The sequence below is a fragment of the Cyprinodon tularosa genome, unplaced genomic scaffold, assembly GCF_016077235.1.
Source record: "Cyprinodon tularosa strain WSP-4 unplaced genomic scaffold, ASM1607723v1 ctg185, whole genome shotgun sequence".
Classification (NCBI taxonomy): Eukaryota; Metazoa; Chordata; class Actinopteri; order Cyprinodontiformes; family Cyprinodontidae; genus Cyprinodon; species Cyprinodon tularosa.
Window position 1 is genome coordinate 894,284 of NW_024038643.1, and position 22,218 is coordinate 916,501.

A 22,218-nucleotide genomic window follows, 5' to 3' on the forward strand; every position below is an offset into this window, starting at 1 on the left:
CATGCTTCATTCTGCTGATACAAATAATAGAGATGCTAATTTAATTTTTCACCTGTTCACACCACCCAAGTGCAAAATACCTTCTTTGATAATAAGTTGCTACTGTGCCTGATTGGCTGAGAAACCAATCTGAGTGAGAAGAGAGAAGCTAAAGGTCTCCCTGCCTCTGATGGAGTAATTTGTTCTAATGTATGTTTCAAACAAATATTGAGTATATAGAGTTATACATGCGTATAATTTTCAGAAGGCTTTCATTTCTAATTTTCAAAATACTTTAGGCATAAGCTACATTATTAATTGCTTTCAAATACAGATTTGCTCCATCAAGTTCTCTCTAGAAGCAGTGAGGAAAACTTAATTTTGAAGCAACAATCAAGAACAGAGAAGAAAGAGACAAAGCAAAGGGATGAGTGGTCCCATAATCCTCTGTCAGTTAGGCTTTATGAGAAATAGCAGCATCATATCTGAGCTTGGTGTCCAGTTATATGTTACCTCAAGCTGTTCGTCCAGGAGAAGCTGCATCACAAGCTTTCTAATACGCAGAACCTCGACAGGCAAACTAAGCAGAGTGAACAGATTGTAGAAGACCGTGATCTGAAGGTAGGTCAGAACTGAGAAGCGAGTATGCCACGATCTGCTGCCCGCCATCTGAAAATGGAAGGTCAGAGAAAAAGAATGACTTCAAGTAAAAGTGTGTAATGTACAAGGCAAGGAAACGTCTTGTTCATGTTCCATAAACATGTTAAGTATATTGGTTCAGCTTTCTTTTAATGTTCAAGTTAAATCATTTGATCAACTTTTTTTAATAACGACACCTTAGAGATATTACCAGGTAAACACTTTTATATCTAGTAATTTCCAATAGGTCTAAATTGCTCATAATGCTCATACAAATCCTTTCACTATGTTCTTTGCATTTATATGTGATCTAGTTGCTATTTAACCATCTTTAGGATGTCTGTTTTGACAGTTTCCAACAGACAAGAGCCATTTTTTAGGATGGATTTATATATATTTATATATCTATAATAGAAGCTGTAGATTACTTTAAATAGGTACTACTAAATGATGAAAATGAAACAATGCAAAACAACATGGTTATCAGTTTAGATGAGACACTGCAAAATGTTCCCACAACTTCAAACCCAGAATAAATGTTGCTAACTTCAAAAGAAGAAAAAAATGTTCATGGCTGAATTGATAGTATGGGTTTGAGAGCAGAATTGCAGATACTTTTTTTTCAATTAATATTTAGACGGGTATAGACAGGTTTCCCAGCCAGAACTATGAGTGGTGTGCAGACGGTGGTGTGCAGAAGTGAGAGTTGCAGATATAAATGAATGTAGTCCATGTTTTTCAAGACAGCAACTATTGGGATAAATAAGGGGTGAGTAACTCCACTCCTCCAGTGTTGGTATGCTGCAACATTTAGATTAATCCTTGGTTCAACACACCTGAATCAAAGGGCTGATTCAGTATGAAGTCAATTTCTCCAGGGCCCTCTCACTCATTTAATTACTTTACTCTGGTCGTTGGACCTGGGACACATCTAAAAGGATCCAATTTTTGATGCACAATGGGTTAGATATTAAACAAAATCTGGATTCGCCTGATATGATATAGCTTTCAAAAATTTAAGAATAGATTTACACTCAGAGCAGCTTTATTACTCTGAAAACATGATTCATTGATAGAATTAAATCATATTGTTATAAAGCTCCAGCCAAAGTACTTGATTTGAATTAAATACTGAAGCAGGATAATAAGAGAGTTGGACTTAAACATATGCCTGCAGCCACAGAAATGAGTACCTTCAATATTATTGTTTGAGGATTGCTCAAATATGTATCACGACAAATACAATAAAAGATTCATAGATAATGGGACCATTCTGTTATCATTGATTGGCTTCCTATAAATGAAGCTAATTATTAATATCCGATATTGTAGAATAGCTTAAAGAGTCATACTTTAAGGTGAAAGTAAAAAAAATAACGGTAGGCTCATTGACCATAGAAGGAAAGTCTAACAAACAAGATGAACATAGTTGAATAGAGTTGAAATGCTGAACCCTGAATGTGCCAATTTATAACATATTTGTTTTTTTTTTTAAGTGCAGATAAAAAAATCAGAACCTCATATTTTTCTAAATCTAGGCACAGACTTTCAAATTGGTTGGTATTTAATATGAATGGCAAACGTGGAGTAGCAGAGATTCTTAACTAAAATGTGTGCAAAGACACTTCCTTCATTTTTATTCTCAATCAGATTTGATGCAGTGTATCAGTTTTCAAGTAATACCATAGATCTGGATTACTTCAATGGGACTGAATACTTTTGCCAAGAATACTTTTGTCAAGACCTGACTCATGTCAACATCTTGCCAAAAATACAACTTATTTTCAAATAAATGCCCATAGAAAACCTAAAAAGTAAAAATAGGGTTTAGGTTTCTCTTTTTACGATGACTCGGGGGTTATTATTTCTCCAGCCGACATCTTGGCCAGCATTAGGATTGAAATACTGACAGCAGTTCCATAGGGCAGTGCGCCTTATGAGTATCCTGTTGTGTATGTGGGTGTGTGTGTGTGGATACCTCCTCCAGTGCTGCCAAAACCAGAGGGATGTGCTCCGGATACAGTAAGCCCTGGGACATGAGAGAGAGACACGTTCGTGCATCCTGCTTCATCTCATCATAGCTCTCATCAATCTCCACTGGGGCAATCTGCAGGGGGAGACAAACAGAAGAGTCAGACAGAGAGGCAGGAAGACACACAGCAACGCACCATTTTCAGTAAATGAAGAGAGAAATTGTGTTTAATGGGCAAGTAAGATTGAGTGGGTAATAACGCTGTGCTGGGACCGGTGGGTTACTGCGCGTGCACATTTGTCTGTGTGTGTTGTTACCTTGAAGAGCAGAGGCAGGAGCTGTAGCTGCTGCTGAACAGGGGTGGTAAATGTTCGCCCTGCACTCGCCATCAACCACTTCAACACTGCAAACACAAATATCGCTTTATATACGTAGATATGAGTACCAACATGCCATGCACACAAACATACATACACACGCACAGAAATTTACTGGGAAACGACTTGAAATGCAAATTTTGGGCTGTGGTCTTGCTGCATTAATCTGTTGGTCACACACAATTCCACTCATTTAGAAAGTAATGACTTGTATGAGCAGATATTTCGTCTGTGCAGTGTAGAGCGAAGAACTGGAAGGAGGAGCATTTCCCCGAAAGTAATCGAAGAAATCAAATAAGTTCGTTTTAGGAGTTATTTATATATATGATAGGCCGTGGCAAATCCATCAAGAGGTCTGCCCGGGACCATTTTGAGTTATTTTCAGATCCAGAAAGATGGAGTTTAAGGTTTCCAATGAGGTCAAATTTGAGGAATCTACGAAGAACATAAGGGAAAAAACTAGCCTTGGAGATCCTCCAGAATCACCCTAGAGGACAGCTGGCGGTAACAAAAGCTGTTAATCTATAACAGTACCCCCAAAACTGCATCGTTTTTCTATTTTAAGGTAATTTACAGCACTGCAGTACAATATTTGTGTTACATCTGTGCATTGCATAGACAAACTTCAAGATTAAAAAAGACAAGTTAATATTTCCATGCATATTAGGACCTTACAATAACTTACATTTATTTTAGATACTGCATTTATGTATAACCCTGACTTTTAACCCAGCCCTAATAACTCTTAACATTAAAATTATTACAAAAAATGGTCCTAAATAGGTGACATATACAAGTACACACACACATTTTGTGTTATTCTACCCATGTGGGTCCTTTCCATTCATATTGCATTAATTTAAATAGCTTAATCCTGACCATCGTCATCATATATCTAACCCTAAACCTATTCTAAACTCAATAGACACCTTAGTCCTAAACATTGCCAACACTCTAGGAAGAGAACTTCTTCTTAGGGACTAGTTGTTGGTCCCCACAAGTACCAATAAGTCCCCAAAATGTAGCATATTCCTGGAAAACTGATCCCACCGGGTAAAAAAATACATGACCACAAAAAAAAAAGAAAAGAAAAGAAAATAAGAGCTTTACATAAACAAAAGTGTACATTTCAACTGTTTAGTCTTTTTTTTTTTTTTTTTGGTGTCTGCAAGTAGCATTGTGACTGCAACTTGGTCTTAAATTAGCATGTTGGTTGAATTTTCAAGGTTTTTAGCAATTGTTCATTCCATAGGTAGGACATTGTGGTAAAAGACAGCAGTTTTGAAATAAGTTAATCTACAAGACACTTGTAATGCCATAACTTGATCTATACCCATCATTTAGGTATAGAGGGGTTTACTATTATAACTGCTTAATTCTAACAACACCTAAAGGATGGGTTCTAGTTCTATATTATACACCAGAATGCTGCTTTTTATTAACTGTACTTGTTTCCCAATTTTAATCCCTCTGCAAACTTATCGTCTTTGTTAATTAGCCTCCATGAAAGAAAAGAAAAAGTTATGTTTCAATGCTTTAATTTCCTCTCTTATATTTTGGAGCTATTTTAAAAACATAAATATAGAGAAGTAATTTTGGAAAAAAAAAGAGTAATTTCTGAATGAAATTAATCATTCAGAAAATTGTGTCCGAACATTTTTAAAGTCAGAGGAAGCACAAAAGATGATAGAAGATTTAAAGGTATAGTCGAGGATTTTGCAAATTTTTTAAAAGATCCGCCCTCTCGAACACTTACTAAATGCGTGCAAGAGCATGCACGAGCCTATTTATCCTTGTGCACACCTCCAAGCAATCACTCGCTCCAGGGCAGTAGTACGAGAGCAAAATAGACTTAAATAACTAAATCAAAGTTTGATTCTGAACATCACAACTTTAAAGTTGAAACTCAATTTATTATTAAAATAAATGTATTTAATATTTATCTTCCTTTTAACTAAATATTAAATAATTTACATATTTGGTATGTGTGTTATAATAGGAACCCTAAATAAATGGTTTATTTATTATTTAATAGAAATGTATTTACATTTTACAGATTAATTAAAACATATTTTATAATCTCAATTTGGAATAATAATAATCTAAAAAATTTGATCAATTTCTCACCAACCCAGCAATACACGTAAACCTTTCACATGACCTGATATGGCCCGTCAGATGTATATTATAACACTCTGGTTGCAGGCAGATCCTGTATCTCTTCTATACATATATTTGTGTTTTCCATGAACTTTTACGCTGCTAAACTCATCTAGCCCAGTCAAAACTGTCTTAGCAAGAAAATGTTTTCCCCTTCAGAAGTATTTTTTCAACATGTGTAGTAGGTGTTTCTACAACTAAATTACTAACCAAAATTTGCACATTAAAAGCTTCAATTTTAGATTAAAACCAATGATGTACCAATTCTAGATTTAGTGGCCAATTTATTTTTTTTTAAGTTTAGAACTACTGATGCTGATTAAGGTACATTCTGATTTTGTTTCAGAAATATAAAGCAAAGTAGAAATTTCTTTTACCTTCGGTATGACTTGAACATTTACAATGTGCAATAAAAGGTTTATTGTAAAACAAAACAATGATTCAATGAAAGTTCTGTAACATAGAAAAATCCCCCAGGTATTAATAAATAAAATGATGACTGGAAATCTCTGCTATTACAATACCAGACAAACTAGTTCCTAAACTACTTTATTTTGCAGCCTTCGAAATGTAGACCTAAGGCATATGGCTTTCTTTAGTAATTTAAAAAAATAATTGCTTCATTCAATGTTTTATTTGTTGTTACTTAGTTACATGAAACATGACGTCACAGTTTTTGCTCCCCAACCTGCAAGGCTGCTTTACAACTGAAGTTAAATTGCTTAAATGTTGCTTATTGTATAAACTATCCTCCTGTCCTGGGACATTGTTACTGCAATATGAGCTCAGACACAAGTAAAATAAAATGCTGGTGAATGCTAATATAAAGCAGCAGGAGGTCCTCCAGAATCAAATTACAATCCTTCTCAGCTAAAATCAATAAAAAACCAAAATTCTGCTGTGATTATTGGACTGTATAACCTGTAAGAACACATCTTAAAGGTAACCTCCAAACAAATGAATTGGTGTCCTTCCCCTAAATCATTTTTTAAACGTTTATAAACGCACCCTAAGAATATGCCTTCGATCGATACTTCACAAGCTTTTAAAAAAATGAATTTACAAAAGGTGGAATCAATGAGAAGCTTTTAACTTGTGTCATTCAGCGTGTTCTCTGTTTCGACAATCAGAACAAGCTGTCATCCCACATTTAGACCCCCACCAACACCACTACTATCTCATTCCTGCATCCAAATTCTAACCCGTTTTCAGTAGCTTGACAGCCTGGGTTCGTTCGTCCATCTCCTGGGTGTTCTCCTCGTGGATGTGGTTGTGAATCTCAGGCTCTGACGTGAGGGGCTTGAGCCGCTCCAGGACCCGGGTGACGAATTCTGCCACATGGGGGGAAGAGGTGGGCCTGGTGTGGGGCAAGGCCACGTCTATCATGAAGATATAGGTCAGCACACTGGAGAGACGATGGCGAATGAAGGAAAGAGGAGAGGAAGGGCTTGTTTAAAAGGAAAAGAATCGTTGGTGCGGAAAGTGGGTAGCTGAGGTAAATGTGAGCTTAAAAAAAGGACAAATAAGATGATAATTTCAGGATGTAATCAAATGATCATCTACCTTCCTATTCGCTCCCTGACATTTTTATACACCTGGGTGAGTTTGGGCTCCAGGTAAGCCAGCAACCGGTGCAGCAGTTCAGAAACTCTCCATTGCTGCTGGGCGAGACCTCCCTGAAGCACATATAGCAAACTGACAGAGACAGAGCAGGAGAGGAAAGCAGGAGAAGGGATGAGCAGGAGGAGGAGGAGGGTGTTTTATATACTGCTGCAGCATGTGTCAGTTCAGGTTACTGCTGCAGCCTGAAATCTGAATCCTGGAAAATATTGTAGGTGACATAAACACGCTACGTGTGCATAGTTGCTAATACCTGGCATCCCTGAAGGAGCCACCCTCTCCGCTCAAGGGGCTCTCCATCAGCAGCTCAAACAGCCAGTGGAGTTTCCTGGGGTCTCTGCCCTCCTGTTGGAAACACACAGCCAGAGTAGTGTTGTTTTTTTCTTTCTTTGTAGCCCAGCTATTTTATATAAGTACCGTAAATAGCTGTCATCTATTTTGGGCGTTTATATATTCATTAAAGGGCATGCATAAAACTTTTTATCAAAATCATGAATTAAAAAAATAATAATACATCCTATATAAAAAGTCTAAAGTGATGCATAATAACTGTTCTTATTTCAATGAGGAAAATATGTAGTAGATAAACAATGTGTTATACATTTTTCCAGGTCCAAAATATTGACATGAAATGGTTCCGCACTAAAAGGAATGATAGCTTCAAGTCATAAAAGATAGAGGAAAGGTGTTGCCAGACCCTAGCTTATAGCTAATAAATTGTTTCTTGTAACACTTTCATTTCTAAGACTTAAGCCAAAAAAACCCCAAAAGAAATAAAACAAGGGTGAACGCTGCGAGCTGGTGAGCTCTGGTGTGTTCTTAAGAAAACAAAGGGCCCAGAAGCTATGCAGTTACCGCTTATTTTCTAGACAGGTAAGTTAAATATCTGCTAATGCTAACCAAAGGTTGCTAACTAAAGGTGAGCATCATTATCATTAACGCACCTGGCAACCAACTGGCAAACATTACTGAACTACCCCTCGAAAGAATTACTGAGAATTTGTTTCAACATTGATGATTTTGTGCAATGCATATAGAAAAAACATTATTTCTATGAATGCAACAAAACAAAAATATTATACTGTATAACTTAAAAAGATGGATAAAAACAAAAATGTAGTCTTTCTGAATCGATTTCAAGAGATGTGATAACATTTGGAGTCTTGTTGAAATATAGGTCACTTAAAAAAATCACAATTGAAAATAAATATATTACAATCCCTTTCTTTGAAAAATAAGCTTCTATAATGAAGATTTTTTTATATGCTTTCTGAAACAGTTGAAGAATTTGTTTCTGTACATTTCAATAATAATGGCTTAAAGTTTATTAAACCTTGCATTAGGTTTGCTAAAAATGATAAAAATTACGAAGTTTCAATTAAAAGCAAACATTTATTTCAATGTATTTCCCAATATATTGAGGACGTTGCTTTAAACGAACCTGCCAGAGATATATCATTCTGATAACCCCCCACTTTAAACTTATCTTACCATTTTGATTAAAAATTAAATGAAAGGAAAAAGTGTAAAGTCAATTTAGTACAAAGTATATACACTGAAGTGGTGAGCACTGTTTTGCTTAAATTACAGCATCATTGCAGGGTGACATAGAAGGCTGTGGCTCTGCTAAATGTGTTAAGGAAATCTAGGCTACTGCAGTAAACCGACGACAGCCAACAAACCATCACTGAATAGATTTACACCAACTTGCTTTGCCTGCCTCTTAACTCTTCCTCCAGACTCCAGAGATTTTATTTCCAAAAAAAAAAAAAAAAAAAAAAAAGAAAAACACAAGATTTACTTTAACATGAAAAGAGGCCTTTGGATAACTAATCAAAGTCAAGTAGAATTGGGTGCAAGATTTGCTCAACACAAGGTATATGGCAGATCTAGTCTATATCCCTTATAAATCGTTCCTGTTCTTAAATTTCATAAATATTTAACTTGGAAATAAGTTATGCAGCCCTTTGTGGGCATCTACCACAGTGCCTGTAGTAGATGCCCACATTTGACACATGCTGGATTCCAAGATGCTAAAGGTCACAGAGAGCTGCAAGCTCATGAGAGGAAGAAGTTATGAGGAAAGTGTGCAACTGATATCATTACAGCAATACTTTGCATAAGTATTGCAACAGTATAATTTTCTTGCTGCTGTGTCAACGATTGTCTGCTTAACATATGTCAATGCAGCAGTTTTTTTCTATGTCTATATGTGCTGTAAAATAAGGTTCCTCTTTTAGCAAAAATAATCTTAAAAATAAATATTGGGACTATATCACTCATAATAAATTGAATGTTTGTTTGCTTAGTGAAATAATTTAATAATAATTTGCAATGATATTGTAATTTTTTTGGGTTGCATATGTGCAATTTATCAAGATAATAAACATTTTTTTAAAGAGGTGTTGAGACATTTCCCTGAATAGGATGCAACTGTTAAAGGACAGAAGCCATAATCCCTTCAAGGCTGCTAGAACAACTGAATCTTTTAAAGTGTATGACAATACTGTATAAAAATCCCTTTTTCTCTTTAAAGTGTTCTTCATTGGATAGTCTGGCATTTTCTGCATGCAGCTGAGTGACTCACACAAGCTGTGGCGATGCATGTGCCCCAGTCTGTGTAGGTTTCCACAGTGATGTTGTTCAGCGCTGTCCTAATCAAAGGGCAAAGAAGCTGCCATAACCTGTCCACCTAACACACACAAACACAGAGTAATGAGAGTTTCTACAGATATTGACTTTTCCTACGGAGAAGCTGTATTGTGGGTATTTTTGTCTTGCTTCTGTAGCTTGTGTTTCTCTGGCACCTTGCTGAAGCTCCAATGTTTGCTGCCTCTGATTAGTCCGGCGGTAATCTCACACAGGCAGCGCTGCGAACTCTCATGGGGGTCAGTTGCGAGCTGCTCCAGATGAGGCCATAGCACTGGTAAGAATATGTCGCCATAGTTACGAAACAGCCCCTGTCAATCAAACGTAAGTATTCTGGTTTAACTGCCAAAAAGCATTTCTTTTTTAATTATGCAGAACAAAAATTACAGAGGACACAGACAGTAATTGCAGCCCTGGTGAAGCTCAACTTCGGCCTGAGGCGGCATGCCGAGTCGTTGCTTTGTTAAAGAGTTGTCATTTTGTCACTGGTTAAGAGTTAAAATCTGCACCTTGAACAGGCAGAAACGGCGCGGGTTGAAGCTGTCCTTCCCTTTTCGCTCCTCCAGAGACAGAAACTCTATCAACTGGTCAATAAAGTCAGCTTCCGAGAAGTACTCAAAGATGATCTTCTCACCCTGATTGACGTACAAATGCATGCAAAAATGAATAATCACATAGAGATCTTTGGATTTTTTTTGTATTTGTCTATTTGGTGCACGATGAGGACGCACCTCACTCATCTCCTCGTATGGCAGGTCATCTTGTGGCTTTTCAGAAGATGCATAGATCATCATTTCTCTGAGAGAAGCGGCAGACAAAAGAAGAGGCTGCTGTGATTTATAGATAACAACACAAAGGAAGAAAAAAATTCTCAATAGACACACAGTGTCTTCAAATAAGCAGCAAGGATAAATGGATGATTATAAAGACAGTTACTCAGCAGGCAGAGCGCATACCAAGACAGCAAACCCTCTGCCTATACATCAATTCCTCTATTTGGGAGAGGCAGTAAGTCGTTCATTCTGCCTTATCTAGGCTAGGCCATGACAGGAAGTCAGTTCCACCCCCCGCAAGTTATCCAGCAACCCAAATCAGTCATCCAGCAGTCAGTCAGACATAAACGTGGCTGCAGAGCCACAAAGACCAGCTCCAAATCAAACAGGCACTTGAGTCAATCAGCTATTTCGCTTCTTCACACTAAGCAGTTAATCAGCCTTCCAATTTGTAAATCCACCACAATTAGTCATTTTGTATTTACCTCGGCCATGAGTAGTAGCCCAAGTGTGTTTTCTCAACGTACTGCAGACAGTCCCACTGCTCCTGGCTCAGAGGTAGGTTGTTGCTGTCATACTGCAGCCAGCGGTTCCCCTCTCCATCCCCGACACAAATCCCCTCTGGATCCTGGATCCCACCTAAACAGAATATGCAGCTGTTATTACACAACCCACAAAAAAAATCCCCCAACCAACAAAATGGGATTGTCCTCTTATTGTACAGTTAAGAAAAGCCACAACACACTGCTAATTCAAGCACCAAACTGGGGTGGCAATGACAAGTATAGAGAGTGGACAGAGGAAAGGTAAAGAGATGACAACAGTGACAAACAAAAAGAAGAATATTTATAATAGTAATGTGGGTGATGTTTGTGTGTATGTAAAAGGGGGAGATTGTAATTAAGGTCACAGACCCAAGCAAAGCAATAGCAGCAAGTGCCAAACATGGGATAGATACAGAACAACAACCCCCAGACACCAGCCTACACCAACACCTAGGACTTTTGCACCCCACACAGTGGCCACCCAGAACACAACTGCTTTATGAAACCGACCACGCTGTGAAGCCAAGGCAAAGCAAAACTGCTCCACTAATCCATTGAAAGAGCTCAATCAGGAAGCACCTGTGCACACCCCTAGGAATTCATAAATTACACTTAAGTCAGGATCTGGCCCCAGTACTCCAGAAGATTCCAAAACCCATGATTTAAAATGTAGGCCATGACCCCTTACCATTAGCCAAGCAGTAAGACACCCAAGAGGCAACACATTACACCCCCATTAGAGAATACCTAAAATAAAATGTGTTCTTTCTTAGAAAGACAGAGGATCAGATGTTTCCTGTATTTTTACATAAATACCATCAGAAAAACCACCACACCCACTATCCCAATCTCCAACATTGCAAAAGACCTCGTGCCATGTCAAGTCAGCACTCTGACTATGACCTGCCATACCAAACGTGACGGCCAATTGAAAACCAGCAGCGTACCTAGATCACTGGGTTGGGTTCACAATGGGCCTTTTTTTGGGCACCCTGAAGGGTTAATAAATATAATTCATATCAGTGAAACAAGTAGGACACACTATGTGGGAAAAGGTGATCATGTGATTATAAATAATATATATTTAAATGGGCAAGACATATGGGAAATATGCCAAATACATAAAGGGTCTAGTTTTTACCCAGAGTTGTGGAGGAGAAAAAACAAAACCAATTTTTTTTTTTACAATTTATTACCCAATGTAGAACCACTGTAGTAATCTGTTTTTAGTGTATTTTTTATTTTATTGGCCCCATATGTAAATATGGACAGTACAGAGTAGCAGAAGATTAGAAGAAGCCCCTAATATATACTGAAAATGACAGTTAAAACTTTTTTTTTTCATTATACACATGTATCAATTTACGATATGTGACTTACAAATATCAAGAAAACCGTTTTCTTATGGGAATCTGGTATCCCAGAACTAATTGGATCATGGATTTATTTTGGAGTGTATCAACTCACTTATATCCGAAGGCTTAATGGCCACTTTCTTTCTTGGCCTCTTCAACTGTTTCAGAATACCAGCCATTGCGGAGATTGCAACCTAATGGAGAGAAAGGTTAAACTGATGACTGAAATGCTTTAGAGATTTGCCATCCTAATAACCAAGAGAAGCATATATCCATATTCAATCAGTTTTTAAAACCCAATAAAAAAGAGATAAATTGCATATTCTAGCAAAAGCTTGAAAAATCGATAAATAAGCTGTTGAAATGTCATTAATGTTTCAACAGTATTTTATCATTTTACCAATCTGGCTTTATAAAAAATAAAAGAAGGGTTTCCAACCCTATGAAGGTTCTCACTGATGTAATTGAAGCACTAAGCAAGCAATTACTGTGCTGTACTATCTTTGGACCTGTTGAAAGCTTTTGACATGGAATTCATCATAGAATATTATGTCAAAGGCTTTGGACATTAGATTCACAGATCACACCAAAGCTTTGTTTTTAAATAATTCGACAGAGTGCAAACAATATGTCTGACTTTGTGCTCTGACATCCAGTTATTTTGACATTATAAAAGGAGTCCCTCAAGGCTCATTGTTAGGGCCCTCTCCTTTAACCATTTAGATAAATGCAGTGGGACAAGGTCTAAAAGATACAGCCGGCGATCTTTATTCTGATGATTCTGTGATCTACTGTCATTCCATATCCATTGATTCTGATTTTTTGTACACCTGCAGTCTTCCTTTGACACCATTCAGTCTTAACTTTCAGAACTTGGGGTGTGGTGGCCTTGTGGTTAGGGCATAGAGCTTGGAATCCTGAGGTTCTGAGTTCAAGCCCCACTGCCACAGACTGCCACTCTGGCTCTCTGAGCAAGACCCTTAACCTCACACTGCTCCCCGGGCGCCCCACAATGGCAGCCCACTGCTCCCCAGGGGATGGGTTAAATGCAGAGCTAAATTTTCCCAATGTGAGATCAATAAAGTTCAATTAACTTATACAGGCACTAAATGCAGGGGGGGAAAAAATTGGTATTTTGCGTATACACCACTGCTTGTTGTCTCAACGAGAACAGCAATTTTGTCTCATTCTATAATCAACATGGCATACTTTTTTTAAGGTCATGATGAAAGTTTGTTAAAAAAAAGCTTAAGCTCAATCTATAATTCTTTTATTGAAATAAGTCACATTTCTCGTATCAGGAACCAAAACAGTGTTTGCCACCAACATGGCTGTTTTAGACTTTGGAGATAATGTGAATATGAAACCCTATTTTAGCCTTTATGCATGCTAGAAGCTGTGTATCATGGAGCATGTAAATTTATCAAAGATGGCAAAAACACTACTCACCATCTCACCTTGTACTCGTTGGTAAGCTGGCCCTCACTACATGTGCTCAGACTCTTCCACTGCTAATTGTTTAGTTATAAACCTGTTCTCCATCTGGTGCCATTATACTTGTCTTGTTACTTTAGACACAAAACAAACAATTGCTCTCTTCTCCAGTGTTCAAGCAATGCATACAGCACTGGGAAATGGTCCTTCCTTCTCAGGCCTTCTCCAGCAGGAAGAGAGTTTTATTAAAAGGGTTGGAGATAAGGTCTATAGCATGTGCTTGTAATATTCAAACATTTGTTCTTATCTTACTTTTTGTTATTTAAACTGTATGTTGGGACAATATTAAATCAATAATTGCTGTTGTAAATTGCTATGATCTTTTGGTTTGACAAGGGTCTCTCTTGTAAAATGAGACACTGAGTCTAAAGGGACAAACCTGTATGAATATAAACAAATACAAAAGAATTGATATAATTATATAGATCCGATATAACAGATCAGGACAAGGAACTGTAATATTACAGACTGAAATAAATTTTTGCAACAGGTTAAGGAGTTAAAGAATGTAAAAATGAATATCCCATATTGGTCTAATGAGTTATCTATTAAATGGTTACTTCCAGGAATAGTTTGGACATATTCCTACACAAACAGACTCGAGTATCACAAATATAATAGAATTTAGATATCTTATTTTAATTGGAGTGAGAGATACGTCACAGCTAAACTTGAAGTCACCTTTCTGAATCACAAACTCTCCTTTTTAGACCAGACTTCAGCTCTGCTGTACATTTGTTTTAAGCCAGAAAGCACGCTTCTCTTTTTTGTTGTCCTTCACATTCTTTAATGTTTTTTGTTCTCTCTGAGCCACATTTTTAACTTAAAAGTTTGAGCATTGAACACTTCACTTTAGATGGATGACTGTTATATGACCTTTAAGTTTCAAACTCTTGTTTTTTACTTCCTAAAGATAAAGAATACCAGAGTATAATATCGTGAAAGATTACCTGTAGTTATCTCATGTTTAAGGATGGTTCTCAGCGGTGATAAAAGATAAAAATAGTGGTAAAAAAACTGAAGACAGTCAACATTTACAGACATAATTTTTTAGGTCTAGTTTTTAGGTGTCACCTATGTAGTAACTTCATTAATTTTTTGGATTATGCTGCTTTAAATGATAGACTAACAGCCCTTAATTATGGAAGGAAGATGATTTGATTTTCCAATGTTTTACTAACATCAGATTGTGCACATCAGTATCAAGGTCCTTAACTAGGCATCCAATAGGGAGTATCCAACACAATTACTTGTTTCCAGAAGTCAACTAATTAGCTAAATTTAAGATTTGAGAAGATTAAATTAGCCAAAAACCCTGGGAGGTGATTTAAATTGAAAATCTAGAGCAAGACCTAAAAAACTGTTCTTCCTAAAAGTCGACCTCTAACCTTATCTATTTTACAAAGATTAATGGATCAAATATGGATCCAGACATACAAAGCTGGTAGGAACCTTCCCCAAAGATATACAGCTGTAACTTATATTGAAATAAATCACTGAAAAGTAAGGCTTATATTCATATTCAAATTGCTTTTAGCCTTTTTTTTTTAAACAATGTGACATTTTCTTTGTACTTCACAGCCATGCCCTACAATATTGTGCCATCTCACATAAAAACACAAAAATGCAAGTTTATTGCTGCAAAATCAAAAAATGAAAGAGTTCAAGGATCATAAATGCTCTGGCAAAGTATTATAAACTAACTTCATGGCCCATTGTTAGTAAAGACTGTAAAGAGTAAGTGCTTCACTTAAACTAACTCTACTGACATTTTTAAGTCACAGTTTATCTGCTTATAAAGATCAGTTATTTTTGCTTCTGTTTGAGGACCAAGTTGTTTTTGAATTTTGGTTAAATTTAAACAAGCTACAGCCAACAGAAGTAGCAGAAGACAAAAACTTTAACTTGCATGAGAGAAATCTGCAAGCAACAAAGCAAGAATAAGTAGCTGTGCAGCAGCTGTGATCTGGCTGAGTTTGACCATCTGCTGTGCCTCTGATAAAATGCTGATGTTACAGCTTTATGCAAGATTTAACCGGCATTACTGAATTATGATCAACAGCTGTTAGGGATTGCTATTATGAAGCAAAAGCTATAAGGATATACATCGCTAGTTGTTTCTTTGGCCTGTATCCTAAAACACAGGATAAATCCAAGTTGAATTTTTAGGAGAATTATTATCGATGAGTAAACAAAGACATGGTCCAGGATTTATAGAGTTGCCCTGCATTTTGATTAACTTTGAGACATGATAGTAATGGTTTCGGTGTAAACTGAACCCTTCCATTCATTTTTTAAAAAGGAATCTACACAGTTATGGTCAAATTTACATAAAAGCTTGACATAAATAGCTACTACTGCAAAAGCAATCCAACCTAAAATAAAATTAAAACTCAATATTTTTTGTAAACGTTGTCAATCATTGCGCTTTATAGCTTTCTCTTCACACACAATATCCTGTTACATAAGCTAAGATATAATCTAACATAATAAAACTTTGGTTAATGCTTTGCTTGGTGTTATTAAATCATTTTAAAGGATAAATACAATATTTGTACATTTAATGATGTTAGGATGAAAGCCAAATATCTGTGTTGAACCTGTCATAATATCTGATTTTGCATGCAAGAGCTGACCTTCAATATCTATGCTGATAAGGAACTCATGCATGAGAAAGAAAAGAACATTTATGCTTTTAGGTATCGTGTTACATCTGGAAAACTAGCACGCACTCTCACACACACGCATAAATAAAAACTCTTTAGCCAACCTTATTTCCATTTTTATAACCTAAGGCAAGAGTGGATACCTGCAAACTGTTTAGATTTCATACACCATGAAGAAAAACACAATAATGAGACACACACACACAGATGCAGACCTTTCGTATGCTAATGGAGTCATGAACGAGAGTCTGTGTGAAGTAGAGGACAGCGTCAGGAGGAAGAGGATGATCATCTCGCAGGAGGAGAGCCAACAGATCTGTGGCCATGTGCTCAAACTTCCAGGGCCTGAAAAAAAAACAGACATACAGTGCACCCAAGCAAAACATTTTGGATGCCAAAAAAGTAATTACCTGTTAAACTACACCATATATATTTAGCTAAAAAAGTGGCACTGGGGCAAAAATAAACTCATAATAGCTAATAAGGAGTTTTCCTTAACGCTAATTTGACAGCATATCACTCATCGCTGGATCTATTTATGTCATATTGAGTTTTATTCTATAGTAATTATGCTGCATATTCAAGTAGTAGCATTACTGAAAGCCACTGAACAACAATAACGAGACTAAATTGACCCAAAAAAATCAGATATGCTTATAAACAGGCCAAGCATTTGTGAGAGTTTTAATCTGCTACTTTTTTTTTTTCCTGTGGTACATAATTTAGCTGCATTTCTAATCCTACCTTTATCAAAGCTGTCGTATTTCTAGTCCTTGAATAATAATTAAATAGTTAGCTGCCTACATGGTAGCCTCATGGTAACAATCTATAAAAGAACTATCAAAAATCTTTTGAATTATTACCTTACAAAAGCCTTAAACTACTAATTTTCTAATTGAAACTTGCTGTACTGCAGTACTAATGCAACAAAAAAATTTATTTTCATTTCTCATATGTCTACTTCACTTAATTTTTGGTGATGAAATTAAAGAAACAAATTTTAAGCAATCCACAGCTTCTAAAGCAAGCATTCATTAAAAACAAAAATGCCTTTAATTTTTCTTGCTGCTGCTTTCTACGTAGCTTACTTTTTCTTTCAAAAAATAACCTGCCTGAATATTTTTCCAGGCAGTGAAAGTCAATAAAAGGCTAAGAAATAATCCAAAACGTTTGAGGCATTGACATAGACTTTGACTTTTCTTAATTCCTCCCATAGCTACTGTGGCCTTTCTGCAGTAATAATGGCCAAAACATGTCAAAAGGTTCGAAAACTCACTAATCAATTTTTAAGAAATCGCTAACAGAGGCTGTAAACTGATTATTTTCTTACTTACATCTGCATTTAGCTGTGCTTCATCGCTAACACAAAATTTAATTTTGCACTTTTACGATAATGAAGGGCTTCAGTAGTTGCCTCACTGCAAAAAATTAATTATATAAAACACATTGCTTGCTTGTTACCTAAAATTTAAGTTGATTTACACCAATATTAAAGCAGCTTTTAATTTTATGCACCTATAATCTGAAGCAATGTCCCAGTAAACCTCAAAACAGCAAAAACACTAAATAGCTTTAACATGGCTGAAGGCCCACTTGTTTAGAGCTTCCTTTTATTAGTAGTCCGCAAACAAATCCAGGTGAAAAGCTGCTCTAAATAAAATATCTTATTACACACTGACCATCTCCCTTCTTATCATGTATGCCTGGTTAATGATTTTTGATTTTGTGTTTTGATTATGACATTTTGATGATTTTCTGTGTATTTGATTGAAGAATTTACAGCACATTTGTTCTGATGGTTTAAAGATTTGAATTGCCTTGCTGCTAAAATGTACTATATAAATCCATTTTTATCCACTTACTTAATAAAATCACTGTTATTTCTTCATTAACACTAGAGGGGCTAGCATGATAAAGGTATAGTAGAGGATGCTCTTTTTCCAGGTGGATCATCAAAATAAGTGGTTCTCATAATTGTCAATCATTCTGGTGATATGTTTACGTAAGGCCGTCATATGTGCTCATCACCATTTTCAATTACCGGTGGTAAGTCTGACATAGTGGAAAAATTGCAAATCTTCTTTAGGAAAGTAAGCTTGTATGAGTGATGCAAAAAGCAACTTTTAAACAGAGCGTGCACAAGGAGAAATGGGCTTGTGTAGGCTCTCACACATGTTTAATAGGCGTTCCTTCTCGGCAGCAGGTACATGGTGCATGCGTATTTTTTTTTAAGTGGAGAGGGTGGGTCTTTTCAAAAATTCTAAAAAATACTCTACTATACCTTTAAGCAATAAATAATATTGCTTCAGTATTCTCTTTCTTATAAATGGGTCTCTTTCTCGACATCAAATGTCTAAATAGGCCCAAAAAAAAGAAAAAAGAAAACTCACAAGTCTCTGTCTTCAAGGCAGTCCAAAAGGTCATTGACTAGCTTCTCATACTTCCTGTAATGAAAACAGACAATATTACCTGGGTGGGCCCCATATGAAGTACAACACCTGATAAAGGTTCAGGATACTGCAACAGTTCCATAAATTGGCTGACAACCGGCAACGGACCCGAAATGTGCCCCATACATACTAAGACCCGTTCTCTCCTGTTGTGCATGCGCAATCACAGTAGTTCAAATGCGCACATGATGCATGAATTATTGTACTGTCTGCATGCTCTCACTCGCATTAAAAAACATTAAAATACATTGTTCTTTTAAGATCTTTAATGCGGTTTAAAACATATTACCGGTATAATAATGTATTTCTTACCAACCGTCTAATGAACACTATACACAGTTATTAATATAGTAATTCAAAGTACCACTGTCTGCTTTGCTATTGGTGTCGTGTTTAATTGGCTCACCATCATGTTAAAATCTGGCATGTGTTACGGTATAAATAAGGTTCAGTCAGTCATTTTAGTATCAGATGTGTTTAAGAGGAATTTTTTGCACCATTACATCTGCAAAGAGGTTTCCTAGTCTACAATTGCGTTGGGGGCCTACTATATGTCAGTGATGGAGCCCCTAAGAGGTTGTGGGCCCGTAAGAAAATGCTGTCTCTGCTTACTGATATTTACGCCATTGAAACACAGGATGTAATCAGAAGTATTAAACCATCTACCAATAATAGCCACATTGACAGAAAATCACTAGATTTTCTGCAGTCTTTTAGATAAGTTGACTAAGGTAGGATTGAAAAACAGCCTCTTTCCGTAAAATTTTCTTCATTTACCTTTTTGTAGTTCTACTACATATAGTGTAAAAATGTTATTTTATATTTAAACATTTTCATAAATGTAGTGTAAATTAGACTAACTAAATTAAAGGAGGAAAATATCCAGTAGAACTTTTTTGTATATCCCTACCTTGCAGCCACAACATTTCTGATTCGCTGACGCTGAATTCCCTCTTTTATTTCCTCTTTGGATGGGAGTTCCAAACAAGGTGCAGGATTTTTAGAATGTGCAATTTGATCGGCTATCTCAATACATTTCTCTGACACCTAAAGAAGAAAGTAACGAAAGAGACACATTTAATAAACCATAGGCAAAGTATGCCTGTTTTCATTTTTGTTGAATTTGTGGCTCACAGTAAAGTAGATCCCGATGGTGTCTTGTAGGCGGTTAATCCTGTCAATAATGTCGTCAAACAATCGACCGATGGATGGCTTCTCTAGGGTCTCTGAGTGTGATAATCCGCATCGAACCAGAGTGGGCCACACCTCTCCAATACAATCCCAGTCCCGAGTGGTGGATGGACAGAAACCAGCTGGAGATCCCAAGAGACAGTACAGAGCACCCTGGAGGAAGAACAAGAAGAGTAACCTGCAGACAAATTCACACAAAACCATACAAAATATTTTAAAGCTGCAATAAGGTGTTATGTAAACAATGTAAAAAAACAGACCCCTTATCACCACAGAAATTGGCCTTTTTATCTACAGAAATAAACGCTAGCATCTCAATGTCGGGAAATGTCATATCAGTTTCTGTATTCCTTTTTAGAACTAAGCAGTGTCTCCAGTCTAATGGGATTTTTCATGCAATATCCACACTTGCAGAACCCTTAAAGCTAAATTCTATCCTACATCTAATTGACAGATTTAGTTGCAATTTCTGTAATACAACAATGATAGCGCTTTTCAACATTTTTATTGAAAGAAAAAGCTTGTGCACATTGATTTTATTTTTTGATACTTATTGTAATGTAGGGGGTTTATCCAAAAATGTTTGTATAAAACAATCATAGCACACAAAAAAAAACCCAACAAGACAGATTATACTTCCTTCACAGACAATAACCAACCTAATTTGGAAGAAGACAAGGAAATGTGTTTTCCCTGTTTCTTTCTAAATACTTAGAGAGAACGCTAGTCAATTAGTTGCTTATCTAAAACACTACACACCAAACTAATGCAGGAATGGCACATTACTATTTCATCCTAGTAGAACGGCCTACAGTATTATGGTACTCTACAGAGTGAGTGGTGGGACAGCAACAGTTGAAAAACAACATAACAATAAAAGAAAACCCCAGTGGTCATCTAGAATATGGTTATGGAAAGTTATAAGTCTAATTATTTTTATGTCCGTAACAGAAACTAAAGTTTTAAAAACATACACAACTAGGCACCACTGGGGCTTTAAAACGCATCAACAGGTTCTCCAGAGGTGCCACCTAGTGCTCAAAGAGTGGCAAACCAGGTGAGTAGGTGTCAATGACTTTACAGTATAGTTAATTTATTTTTCATCAAGACCAGATTAGTTATATTATGTTATTTTACTTGCAAAACTGTATTTTAGTCAAAATTGTTGTTTAAAAGATTATATCATTTGTTTGCATCCATTTTAATGGATATTTACCAGTACATGAACATTGCTGGTGAATATCCATAAACTGCTAAGAGTTCCCTCTCAAGTAATGTCTGTTATTATTGCGTCCCTGTTTTTTCAGCTTCACCTAAGGTGAGGTATATGTAATGGATGGTAACCTAAGACCTACCATTAAACTCTTTTTTCATTGTATCTGCACTGTGTACTTTTAGTGCCTAATAGAGTACAGACACCATTCTGGAGTCTTGGCGTTTAATTCATGGTTTGAAATTTTTATTTCCTAAATGTCATAATCTTTTCCAGAATGTCTGGCTACTACATTCACTTTTTATTTAAAGCCTAGATAGACTTAGTAAAATGTGCTGCCATGATAAAAAAATAAAAAATAAAAATAAAAAAACAGAAAATCTTTGTGCCAAACAAACAGAACAATTATATTAGGATGAAAAGAAAAATGACTTGGTTTGTGGAATCTCTATGAGGATATATTCTAGTAGGATAAACCACACTTCAGAAACTACAGGGACAAAGAAAGAAGATAAATTCCTAATAAGAAATCCCTCTGAACTTCCTCTTTTTCTATTAAACAAGCTAGCAGTGAATAATTACCACCTGCAGAGCTGCTGTGTAAACACCTGACAAAAACACAGTGAGGTAGTAGACACCAAAAGTGCAGTAGTGTGAATTTTAGTGCATGTGTGTCTTAGCCCTCTGTTTTACTCTAGCATGGGGATGTCCAGCAAAAACAGGTGAGCAGAAAAAGACAGCTTTGCCATTAGTTATTAACATGCAAATTCATGGCAGACCTAAAGAATTACCAACGCAGTGACACTAATAAAGGCATTATTAAAGTCAGGGCACAGCTTTAAATGTTTTTAGAATTCAGCACCACGGAGAGAGACGACTCCGATGGGTCACATGCCCAACGTCTGTGTGTGTTCATGGTACCTTGAACTGCTGCTCTGTGCCTGCGGTATTCTGTGGAGACAGCAGTTGTAACATACGGGGAATCATGTCTCTATAGGAGAAGCTATAGGTTCCAATCGCTGCCATCAGCACACACTGCGCCCTGCTACGTACCTGCAGGAATATTTGCATTTCCACAGTTAGCTCCCATTTCATCCCAGCTTCCTTCTAAAAACTGAAACCAGACAACTTTTTT

At 36.5% G+C, this 22,218-nt stretch overlaps 1 protein-coding gene across 1 annotated transcript in view; it reads right to left on the reverse strand.

Moving 5' to 3' along the window:
- psme4b (proteasome activator subunit 4b) overlaps window positions 1-22,218 on the reverse strand; it is a 58,462-nt gene that overhangs the window by 8,378 nt on the left and 27,866 nt on the right. The window contains exons 28-44 of the mRNA XM_038282574.1: window positions 22,005-22,136; window positions 19,814-20,023; window positions 19,590-19,726; window positions 18,620-18,673; window positions 16,445-16,574; window positions 12,182-12,263; window positions 10,655-10,808; window positions 10,128-10,194; window positions 9,906-10,031; window positions 9,555-9,707; window positions 9,335-9,439; window positions 7,001-7,092; window positions 6,691-6,822; window positions 6,330-6,532; window positions 2,908-2,993; window positions 2,597-2,725; window positions 493-648 (exon numbers count right to left, since the gene is read on the reverse strand). Of these exons, the coding sequence (XP_038138502.1) occupies window positions 493-648; window positions 2,597-2,725; window positions 2,908-2,993; window positions 6,330-6,532; window positions 6,691-6,822; window positions 7,001-7,092; window positions 9,335-9,439; window positions 9,555-9,707; window positions 9,906-10,031; window positions 10,128-10,194; window positions 10,655-10,808; window positions 12,182-12,263; window positions 16,445-16,574; window positions 18,620-18,673; window positions 19,590-19,726; window positions 19,814-20,023; window positions 22,005-22,136 (2,148 nt within the window). The remainder of the gene's footprint in view (window positions 1-492; window positions 649-2,596; window positions 2,726-2,907; window positions 2,994-6,329; window positions 6,533-6,690; window positions 6,823-7,000; window positions 7,093-9,334; window positions 9,440-9,554; window positions 9,708-9,905; window positions 10,032-10,127; window positions 10,195-10,654; window positions 10,809-12,181; window positions 12,264-16,444; window positions 16,575-18,619; window positions 18,674-19,589; window positions 19,727-19,813; window positions 20,024-22,004; window positions 22,137-22,218) is intronic.